General features: G+C 35.3%; 1 protein-coding gene across 4 annotated transcripts in view; it reads right to left on the minus strand.

Annotated features, from left to right (window-relative positions):
* Positions 1 to 1,831: 1,831 nt before the first annotated feature.
* The window catches only part of LOC115212823, a 71,318-nt gene continuing 60,601 nt past the window's right edge, over positions 1,832 to 12,548 (minus strand). For 3 of the 4 annotated variants that reach the window (XM_029781585.2, XM_029781589.2, XM_029781587.2), the window contains exons 11-13: positions 8,610 to 8,725; positions 6,117 to 6,193; positions 1,832 to 2,722 (exon numbers count right to left, since the gene is read on the minus strand). In XM_029781585.2, coding sequence (XP_029637445.1) covers positions 8,673 to 8,725 — 53 coding nt within the window. In that variant the 3' untranslated portion in view covers positions 1,832 to 2,722; positions 6,117 to 6,193; positions 8,610 to 8,672. The remainder of the gene's footprint in view (positions 2,723 to 6,116; positions 6,194 to 8,609; positions 8,726 to 12,548) is intronic. The other variant, XM_029781586.2, reaches the window with a different exon arrangement.

The raw sequence follows: 12,548 nt of genomic DNA on the forward strand, positions 1-12,548 counted from the left end.
ATATGTATGTATATATATGTATGTATATATATGTATGTATGTATATATATATATATATATATGTATATATGAGACGTGTGTATGATATTCCATGCATATCACCAGTTGAGTGAAGTAGTGTTGATGCTGACAATACCTGTTGACATTATGACTGGTTGCTCTGCACTTTCAAAAACCTCTGGAATAAAAAAAATCCCTTACTCAAAAATAGATAAGATTTGGTAATAGGAAGACCACCTGGCTGTAAAATTTTGCCTAAAATATCTCCACATCCAAAACCATGTTAGCATGGGAAAATTGTTGTCAAATGAACAAATGATAAGAATATAAGGTCCTTGTCAAATTTCTAAGAATATCATAAGAACAATGTTACTGAAGTTTAATAAATACAACTGGAGTTAAGCATAATACATAATTTGAATTAAATTTATGGGAGACATGAAATGTACTAATTAACAATGTCTGAAGTTGACTGAAATATTTCACCCAGTTGTCTAATGAAGTTGTGAGGATTGTCATGTAGTGATAAATGACTTCAAGTCAGCAATGGTTAATTTTGATTCCTAGTCAAAGCCATCTTCATCTCATTCAGATGTCTAACAGTTTCAGAAAAGGCATGAATATCACAACCCACATTTCTTCCTACCCCTCTCTCACCCTTTAGCATTCAGATTACTCCGTCAAATGTAATACTTTATTTATTCATATTGTTTTCAATCAAATAAGCAATCACATAATCATAATCTCAAAACTATGAGATAAACCATGATTAATTGAAAACATCATCATTTAATGTCTGTTGTCCATGCTGTTGTTGTTGTTAAGCAACAAGATGGGTAAGGGTGATTAGGTGATGGTCTAGGGCTTAGGGGAGGGAGACCCCAGACCTTAGGAAAAAAAAAACTTTGGTCATCTTGTTGTAGTTGAGGGCTCTTTGTTGACGCCTGACATCACTGGGAGGTGGCCCTTGAAGTCACTGGAAATGGAGACCTCCAGGTCCAAATTCTTGGACAGCTGTTGTCCATGCTGGCATGGGTTGGACGGTTTGACCAGGGCTAATTAGCTGGAAGGTTGCATCAGTCTCCAGTCCGATTTGGCTTGCTTTTCTACATTTGGAAGGGCATCCAGCCATAGAAAAGCATGCCAAATGAGACTGGAGTTTGGTGCAACCTTCCACCTTACCAGCCCCAGTCAAACCGTCCAACCCATGCCAGCATGGACAACGGACGTTAAATGATGATTGATTTCAATTAATCATAGTTTATCTCATAGCTTTGTGATTGCTTATTTTTTAGAATGAAAATGTAGGGGTAGGTGTGAGAGGCCAGATCTGGTTAGTTTGGACATAAAGCAGGTAGAATATTTGGGCAGGATATGGCCAGTTTAAATGCTAAAGGGTTGAATATCTTGGATTTCTTAACTACCTGAGAAAGGCAACAAGACTACAGCATACACACCCACGTTAGTGTCATAGCAAGCTACATTATATACAAATGCATATTTAAGAAAAATTATTAGCCAAATATGTGGCGATAAAATATATTCCCACAAAATGTCTACAAAGTTAGTTAACATTTACTTTATTATAGATATTTTGTGGGTATAACCAGGACATAAAGAAGTGTATTCTACACAATTTGATACGGTAGAATAGTAAGCTTTTGCTTCACAAAAATCCATTTGAAAGCTAAAAAATTAGAACCATAAAACACTGTAAATCATCAGGCACTTCACCGTTTATCAGTCAAGCAAATGCAGACGCATATGCACACATACATACACACAAACACATCCCTTGTAGATAAATATACATTCTTTTATAACATTTGGATTGTCAGAATGAAAAATCATTTTTATTTGAATATTTTCTATGAACATTTTCAACATAAGACAATACTGTTAATTTTTTTTTTTTCTTTACTTATGGAAAAAGAGTGGGGTGGATATTTTAAAAAACAGAAAAAAATTAATGTTGATTATATACATTGTCTGAGTGAAATACCACATTGGAGGCACACTGTGGTCCTTCAACGGCCCTAGAAACCTAAGTTTTACCTATTAGATTTATGTTTTTCTGGAAATTCTGAATCTATCCCAATCTGATAATGAAATACAATTATTTTTATGACTGACAGCTGTTCTATCAATAATAAAAACATTTTTCCATTACTCTTCACACTTAATAAATATAACACAAACCATTGCAATAAAACTTCAAGATAACACTGAAATTTCCATCCTGTCTTTTTTTTTTTAGACTCCTAATCAAATATATCAATTGACTTTTATCATTTTTTTTTATTTTATTATCATAAACAAAATTTCCTATTCATACATACATATATACACACAAACAGAAGCCTCTCATTCATTCTCATACATATCAGCTTGGCAGTAAATTCTAACTTATCCATTTAATGTAAATGATTTCAGCTCAATGTTCGTTGCTGCAATCATAGAGAGGTCCCATTAAATACAAAACAAAAAAATAGTAATGATTGCTTGCTAAAACAAGTGAATTTTAAATATATTTTTAAAACTTAGAAAAAGTGGTGGAAATACAAAATAATCTAAATATTAAAAAATGGGGATTTTTTTTTTTCTTTTTTAGCAGAGATGTAGACGTTAAAAGCAGATTATCTCCCAAGTGACAAATTATTCAGAAAATTCTTCTATTCTTCAAGTATTTTTAAGTAACCAATTTCACTTTTGGAATAAAATACTGAAAAAAAAAAAAGAAAGAAGAAAATTACTTCATGAAAAAGAAAAAAACACATCTTCAAATTTAAAATTATTTAAATATTTACATTAAATTTTTTAAGGAAAATGAATTTTTTTCAATATACAATACTTTGAAACATTGTCTATATTTTTAATTTACCACTTGGGTTCAAAAATTGAAAAAAATTAATGCATAATTTAATTTAAAACTGATTAATAAAATATCAGGAAAAAATATGCCACAGATAATCAATTTGCCTGCCATTTGGCACAAACAACATGATGTTTAATTATCATCACTTTAGAAAAAATGAGGTATATGTTACTCCAGCAGGTATATACAGAAATTAGACACTCTGGTTACTTAATAGTCTGTCTATACTATTTATACTAAATACAGATAGTTAAAGTTTAAAGATTTACAATTCAATCTACTTCAATCTTTTAGGACTCAGATTACTCAGTCAAATGCAATGCTTATTCATTGACACTGTTTTAGTGGGATGAAGTGGTGAGAAAGGATCTATAAATGTTGGTACTCACAGAGGGGATGATGGAACCGAGACTCCTGACAGTTTGTTGTGCTTTAAAAGACACATCAAGTTAAGTAAAAGTGTGGTTGCCCTTGCATACAGACTCGTCCCTTGCAACCCTCTCCAGCTGAGCATCCCTAATCTTGTGGATGCTGGTGCCACATAAAAAGCACCCATGCCAGTGCTGCGTAAGAGCATCCTGTATACCTTGTAAAATGGTTGGCATTAGGAAGGGCTCCAGTTGTGGAAACCATGCCAAAACAGACATGGAGCCTGAACAGCCCTTCAGCTGGTCAGCGACTGTCAAACCATTAAATCCACACCAGCATGGAAAACGAACATTAAATGATGATGATGATGATGATATCTCATAACTTCGAGATGAGATTGTTTATTTTTAGAATAACATTGTAGAGTGGGTGTAAGAGACAGGATCCGGTTAGTGTAAATATAAGACAGGTGGAATATTTGGGTTGGATATGGCTAAAGGGTTACAACATTACCTGTTTGTTCCCCAACTAAATTATTTTCTCCCAAATACCATCAATAATTCTCTAGTTTTCTCGCACCCCTTACTATATCGTGCACTACGGTGCCTAATTCTGACTTGATACTAGCCAATCAGAATGAGTTAGTGATACTACATTTATTTGTGCATAATACACAACTACTTTTCAGGGTTTTAAGTTAAATAATAGGATGAGAACTAAATGTTACTTTTTTCCCTCGTCAAGTGCATCACCACATTTGACGGTAACAAACTTAACTGGAAGTACGCCACCTTTAATGTACTTTTCATCAATTGTACCTGACAGTGACATGAATGCACTTCTAGTCCAGTGTACCTGAAAATGACATGACTAGAAGTTAACTGATGAGTATCAAAGAGTTAAAAATCTCTCTAACAGCATTACATTATTCTATGAAAATAAAAATATATTAAAATTTTGGCCCAATTTGCAAACGCAAATCCTTTAGAAGTATTGCTGTCAACATTCAGTAAGGAAGGTCAGAATGTAATACTACCATTATCTAAAGGTGAACATAGATGCAGGCATGGCTGCATGGTTAAGAACCTTGCATTGCAACCACATGGTTTCTGGTTCAGTCCCACTTAACAGCATCATGGGCAAATGTCTTCCACTATAACCCCAGGCCAACCAATGCTTTGTGATTGAATTTGGTTGGTAGAAACTATGAGGAAGCCCATCATACATGTGTGTGTGTTTTTGTGTTCGTCTCCCACCACTGCTTGACATCCAGTGTTGGTCTGTTTATGTATCCATGACTTAACAGTTCAGCAAAAGACACCAATGGAATAAGTACCAGACTTAAAAGATTAGTTATGGACATGATGTTTTGTTTGTTTATAATTTTTTTGTGAGGGGTATGGTTTAAGCTGAGAAAGAAGGGCAGAGCTTCTGATCATTTTTACAGGGCCCCAAAATTGATAGCAGAAAGGGAAGAAAATAAACTATGGCTTATATGTTATCCTTAGACTAAAGACTTAGTCAAAACACTTGCAACAAGATGGACTCTATTAAAGGTACTCATGGTCCACGTGGTGGTGTTAAATTGAACAATAGACTAGATCTACCAGTCAAGAACAATAGACTAGATCTACCAGTCAAGAACAGCTTCAATTCATCAGGCTTCTACATAGTCTCCATCAACCAAATTTCAACCACATAAAAGCACTCATGCAATGTCATGTTAAAAGCACCCAGCACACACTGTAAAGTGATTGACATTAGGAAGGGCATCCAGTCATAGAAGCCAAGCTAACTCAGACTGGAACCTACTGCAGCTACTTGCCAGCTCTGGTCAAACCATCCAACCCATGCCAGCATGGGAAACAGATGTTAAATGATGATGTTGATGATGATGATGAAGGTTTCCATTGACTGAAAGTTCCATGCTGTGAGATCAAACTTGAAACCTTCTAACAGCCAAGTAAAACTTCTTAACCATACAGCGAAGCCTATACTACTGATAGGACATAAGCTATTGACCCCTTGACCCATTATCAATAGCACTTTGTTAACAGCTCCTTCTCAAGTTAGATTCATTCACTAATTAGTGTAATGTTTGTAATTTTCTGTGTACTCTAGATCCAAGACTACTCAACAAAATAACAATGCTAGCCATGTTTGTTGACCAGAGCCAGATTTAGACCTAGTGGAGCTCCTGGATCATTTCAGGATCACTATAATTTTGTGAATTCAAAACAATAAAATAAAGAGAGCCCCACTAAATCTAGAGGCCCCAAACAATTTGAAAAAGCTCCCAAAACTAAAAGGGCCTCACTAGATTCAAAGAGACTCTTAAATTTAATGGCCTTTTAATTTTAAAATGGTCCCAATAAATCAAAAGAGGGCTCGCAAATTTTAAAAGAACTCTATTTGATTTTTAAAATTTAAACAAGTAAAAACAGATTACACATTACTGATTTGAGTGCTGTAAATTTATTTTTTTAAGCACCTAGTACATTCTGTAAAAGGGTAGGCATTAGGAAGGGTGTCCAGCTGTAGAAACCATGCCAAAACAGACTATGGAACCTGATGCAACACCTAGCTTTACCAGCTCCTGTCAAGCCACCCAATCATGCCAGCATAGAAAACATATTAAATGATGATGATGATGAAGCTTTAGGTTTCTCTGAGCTAAACCCCCCAGCCCTTAGTGGGACCCCTGTGCCATGGCCCATACATAAATCTATCCTTAGTGTTGACTGAATCACAAAAAAAGGAAAGAATTTATGTAGTGTGAAAATGAAGTATTGCTTATTTATTGCTCCTTTCCTGATCTAGCAATCAGATTTTATAGAGAATAAGAGAAAGGGAGAGAGAAAGAATTACTCACATTTGCTTGAGATGTTTCCTCAACAATTTTTATTGTCAATAACTGGTTAACCATAGCAGATGTTAATTTACATTCATCTAGTTAGAAAATAGCAAAAGAATATTTTAGATGGAGGAAGTAACTGTAAGCTAATTTTTTAAAAAAGACTATACTGTTTAAAATGTAAACAAATTAAGTAAATTTAAGATTTAATTCTCCAATTCTAAATTGAGATGATATATTTTTAAAGGGATAAATATTCTCAAGGAGATGAATGCAGTAGGTATTGAGCTTTTGATGACCAAATTTTGTTATATTAACAGAAAGAAGATAAAATACAACAGAAAGTCAATGTTTGGAGGTCGTTAATGTTGTTTAGCTTTAGATCAGTGGTTCCCAAACTTTTTAGGGCTGCTGCCCCCTCATCACCCAGGCCACATTCCTAGCCCCCCCCCCTCTATTCAGCATCACAAACATAGACCAATTTTTGCAACAAATTCAAAACAACTGTATTTGACAAATAAAACTTAACCTAATTAATCCATTATTTTGTTGTTTTTACATCCATCGCCCTCATTTGGCCATCCCATTATCACCCGACTTTTCTTTAATGCCCCTCCTAGCTCTTTCCACCACTCCTAGGGGGAACAGTACCACTCACTTTGGGAACCACTGATTTATATCAACCTTCATTAAATACACTTATGAAATGTTTTTTAGCCATGACAAACCTAATGTTTGTCAAACATAAGTGCAAGCATGGTTGTGTGGTTAAGACACTCACTTTGCAACTATATGGTTTTAGGTTCAGTCCCACTGTGCAGCACCATGGGCAAGTGTCTTCTACTATAAACCCAGGACTGACCAATACCTTGTGAGTGAATCCGGTAGAGGGAAATTACAGAAGCCCATCATATATAATTTATATATGCGTCTGTGACATATTTCAACTTCTAAAACACAAACATATTTTAACTAACCTAAAGTTTGCTTATGCCTAAACACTGTTTGTGTTGATACTGCTGAATATTTATATTTTTAGAAGAGGGAGACTGAGGATGAAATATGTTGATGCCCTAAGGACAAACACTAGTCTCTGGGAGACACAGGACATGGCAGCAATGATGAGGGACAAAGACCGCTGGAGAGAACTCGCCCATGGATCTCAGGAATTTTTCCTGCCCTAGATATATGTATATATATATAGTCAGTAAATCATAAATCTGAAAGAGAAGCACACCCTAAGTTATAGAGCAGTAGAATATTTAGATACAGATAGTTATGGCTGGTCTATGCAGTTACGCAGAGTTTCATGTCCATAAAGTGCTTAGCTTTCATCAGACCCTAATGCCCCATCCAACCCTAATGGCCAATAGCCAAAACCTCTTTGAAGAAAGGGTATAGGCCATAGGCCATTAGGGTCTGATGAGATGTAAAGCTAAGTGCTTTATGGATGTGAAACCCTGGGTAACTCCATAGACCATCCATAACTATATATATATATATATATATATATATATATATGTAGTTCAACTGCTTGTGTTTGTCACTCCACCACACCAATTGATAACCAGTGTTAGTTTAGTGGTTCAGCAAAAGAGACTAATAAAGTAAGAACCAGACTTACCCTCCAATGTCAGTATAAAAATAAACAATCGCATCATTGAAATCTCAACGCTTTGAGATAATGCCTCATTAATTCCAAACAGTGTGAATAAATAAGCATTATATTTAACAGAGTAATCTGAATGCAAAGAGTTGAACTAGTAAAGTTTTTTTTGCCTATGGAACCAGACTTCTTTCATATAGAAGTAGTTTAGCTGAAATAAAACAACCAACTTAGTATATTTTGAATAGTGATTTAATTGAATCCAGTAGAATCTTAGTGAAATTTTGATTTAGAATCTAAAAGCAAAAAACTGAATAAAGGAAGACATTTAATCCAGACACTCTAAAGTTACAACCAACTTTTTGTGTTCTGAATAATAAAAGTGCAATTCAAGTAATTGCAGTGAAGTTTCCATTGTAATTTCTTAAATATGATATAAACACATTTCTCACTCCTTCCTCTTCAGAAAAGCAGCCCTATGGAATCCTCATTCATATTTTTCCCTGCAAATGTTGAATTATACATATGCTCAAATTGAACACCAATCATATTAATTTCACCAGTGTTGGAAGGTCTAGAAAGCTTATAGGAACTATTCTTCCCCTCTTGTTTAGCTAATCAAAAATTAATATACTAAATAAGCAAAGATTTACTAACCAACATATTTGAAGATTTTGGTGTGAGGAAGAAATTTCCCATATATGGGAGGATACCTCATAAAATATCTTGACTACTTCAATATTGCTAAGAACAATATCCACAAAAACCCCACAAAAAACTGACTTCCATTTTGCTAAATAAGTTCATGATATAACCATTGTTATTAAAAACCAATGTTCTGGAAAATTCTTTGAAACTAGAAAATAGATTAAAATATTAATGAGTCATAATTAAATCTTACTTACTGGCTCCAATCATCCCAATATAAAGCGACACATTTATCAATTGGTGGATTATACTCTGGCCAATCATTGACAGACAACATCAATTCCTCGTGTAACTTTGAAAATTCCAAGGGACTCTAAAATATAAAGTTATATAAACATGTGTTTGTGTGTGTGTGTGTGTGAGCACATAGGTATGTTAACACTCATAAACACCATAAACATATTTCCTTTGACACCTAATAGTCCAAAAGCATGAGTTTCAGTTTTACATATGACAAGGAATAACCATACCAACTTAAATAAGGAAAATGGAAATAGAAATCACATTTTTATTGATATTTAAGTAGCCCATCATCATGTGGAGCTAGCTAATTACATGCATCATCATCCTCATCATCACTATCTTTTTAACATCCACCATTCTATGAGGGGTTCAGACAAAGCTCATTGAGAGTGATTTCCTATGGCCTGATACCCTTCCTGTCACCAACCCTCACCCATTTCCAAGCAAGGTAACATTTCCTCGTGGCCAGACATCTTTTCACCGAAAATTAGAAATGAATAACACCACTTAATGATTGAGCAATGTCAAGGCAAGGGGACACAAACATACACATACATCAACATTGTTTTAACATCCACTGTTTCAAGCTCTCATAAGTCAGAAGAATCTGTTGAGGCAAATTTTCTATGGCCAAATCCCCTTCCTGTTATCAACTCTTGTTTCCAAATAAGGTAATATTTTCCCATGGCCAGATATGTTTATACAGAAGATTCAAAACGAAGGGCACTGTTCATCTGATGGTGACACTCATTTACAACCATCATGTGATATCAAGATAAGGACACGGACACGGGGACACACATATGATAAGCTTCTTTCAATTTCCGTCTTCCAAATTCACTCACAAAGCTTTGGTCAGCCCAAGACTTCAGAAGACACTTGCTCAAAGTGCTATGCACTGGAACTGCGGGAAGCATACTCTTGCCTAAATTATGTCAAACAAAACAATTACAAATAGCAGAGGTGGTGGTGATGGTGGTGGTAGAGTTAGTACTTTCAATGGTTTATTATTAAATAGAAACATACTCATACAATATATTTTCAATGAAGAAATGCTAGGATATGTTAGCACTTTCTTCTTTTCTGTAAAAGCATAGATAGGACAGATCTATTTATACAGGTTTCATTGCAACTTGATCCTGTACACTCTAATCTGAGGCCTATTGTTCTCGTGTCTCAGGTCCTTTTCTTTGGTCTATCTTCCCAAATCATAAATAATCTATACACATTATCACCCGCCTCATCATCATTTAACAGCTATGTTCCATGAGTTGGGCAGTTTTACAGGTTCCAATGGGCCTAAAGACGGCATCATGCTCCAGTATCTGCTTTGGTATGGTCTCTGACTGGATGCCCTTCTTAACGCAAACCACTTTGCACTAAGTATGCACTGAGTGCTTTTTTCATGTCATCAGCACTAGTGTGGTCACCATGCAGCTTGCAAGACTATGAATAAACAGGTAAAGAGGGAGACCTGATGTTGGGAGAATGAGGAGTAGAGAGAATAGTATGAAAGAAAAGGACTGGAGCATTATGGGTTTCTTGCTGGAGAGGACCTAAAGGAAATGAAACCACGATCTCGTGATCGTGAGTGCAACAGCCCAACCACTAGGTCTGCATACAAAAGATACTTGGAGATATTCCTATTAATCGTCATTATGCTTATGCGAAATATTAAAATATACACATGTATATAACAGTGTGTTCTGATATCACATAATGGATGTAAATGAGCATCACCATCATACAAGCGGGGTTGTTTATTTCCAGTCTTTCATGCAAAACATGTCTGGTAATAAAAAAAATTGGGGTAAATATCACCTTGCTTGGAAACAAGGTGAGGGTGGGTGGCAGGAAGGATATCAGTCTATAGAAAATCAGCTTCAACAAATTTTGTCTAAATTCATGCAAGCATGGAAATGTGGAGATTAGATGATGATGACCAGTTTTTTTCCATGTTAATGTAGGTTAAGTCAATGTTGTTGAAACATTGTTTTACAGCTGGATGCTTTTCCTATCATTAACCCATACCCGTTTTTCATGTAAAGACTTCTTATTCTACACATCTTCAAAAGCACAAATCCATTAGTTATTTTGTTGACAGGTAAATGGCAGCAAAATTCACTGCTTGCAAACATTCACACAGACATACACATACACATGTATATATCATCATCATCATCATCATTTAACACACACTTTCCTATGCTTGAATGGGTCTGATGGAATTTGTTAAAGCAGATTTTTCAAGGCCAGATGTCCTTCCTAACACCAACCACTTTACAGAGTGTACTTGGTGCTATTTCCTGTCACTGGCACTACCGAGATTGCCAAATAACTTGCAAAACAAAACCCGTTGGTTAAAGGAGTGTAGTGTTGAAGGAGGTAGCTTTATACCAGGTGTTGCATGTATAACAGGGATAGGAGTGGAAGATGCATAATATTCTTTTATACATTTCAGTAATTTGACTGTGGCCTTGCTGGAGCATTGCCTCGAAGGATTTTAGTCAAACGAATTGACCCCAGGACTTGGTCTTTTTTGCTGAACTAAGTCACAAGGACATAAATCAACCAACACCTTTTGTCAAGCAGCGATGAGGGAACAAACGCAGACATAAACACACACACACACATATGGCTTCTTTCAGTTTCTGCCTACCAAATCTACTCACAGGGCTTTGGTCAGCCCGACACTATAGCAGAAGCTACTTGACCAAGGTTCCACACAGTGGAACTAAATCTGGAACCATGTGGTTGGGAAGCAAGCTTCTTACCATACAGCCATGCTTGCATGTATATGACGGTCTTCTTTCAGCTGCCATCAAATCTATTCAAAAGGTTTTGGTCAGCTTGGAATCGTAATAAGACACTTGCTTAAGGACTGTGCAATGGGATTGAACCCAATACCACATGGTTAGGACACACCAATGCCAACAACTGTGTGTGTGTGTGTGTGATGCACTTCATATAGTTTCCATCAACCAAATTCATTCACAAGACATTGGTCATTGCTATTATTCAAAATTGCTTCATAGAATTAAAATACTGATAGTATTTGGGATTAAAATTTAATTCTATATTTGAATCATGCTTTGAAATAAGAAAAGTAGGATAGCATTTTCTTAGAAATCATTGTATTCTTTGATATATTGATTGCCATATTATTATTGTACTTGTAAATGTATTTTTAACCCTTTCGTTACCAAACCGCCCAAAGCCGCCCGTATTTACCTATTCATATTTAAATGAGAATATCAGAGCAAATCTCTTTAGTACATTCGTGAAAACACCTGATTATACTTCGTAAACAGTTTATCTACAGTTTTGTACAACGATCAAAGTGTAATTTTAATTCCGTGAATTTTGGGAGATTTTTTTCCGAAATTTGTTCCTATTGTGTTTTCAAAATTTGTAATTCTGACAAAAAATGGATACGAATTTCATTATATCAAGCAGCGAGTCAGAATTCGAAGGATTTTCTACTGAAGACCTTCATAAATCTAACTCTATGACTGAAAAAAAAAAGCACATGGTATTTGATAATGAATCTAATCTTTCATTTTCCGAAAATGAAAACAGTGAATCCGAGAGCTCCGACAGCGATAAAGAAAATGAATTGGCACCTGAATGGAGTGAAAATTTAAAAACTGTTTCTTTCGGTGATTTTTCTGAAGAAACTGGACCAAGCCACAGACTTTCCCAGAAGAGTAAAGTGATAGACTATTTCTTTTTACTTTTTCCGATGAGTCTATTTGAACTCATTACGGCGGAAACGAACTGTTACGCTAAATGTAAACAAAGCAAAAGAAAGGATAGTTAGTGGTTTCCCACAACCTTAAATGAAATTAAGACTATTTTGCCATAAATATTATTATGGGTATCAGAAAGTTACC

The sequence above is a fragment of the Octopus sinensis genome, linkage group LG6 (genome assembly GCF_006345805.1).
Source record: "Octopus sinensis linkage group LG6, ASM634580v1, whole genome shotgun sequence".
Taxonomy (NCBI): Eukaryota; Metazoa; Mollusca; class Cephalopoda; order Octopoda; family Octopodidae; genus Octopus; species Octopus sinensis.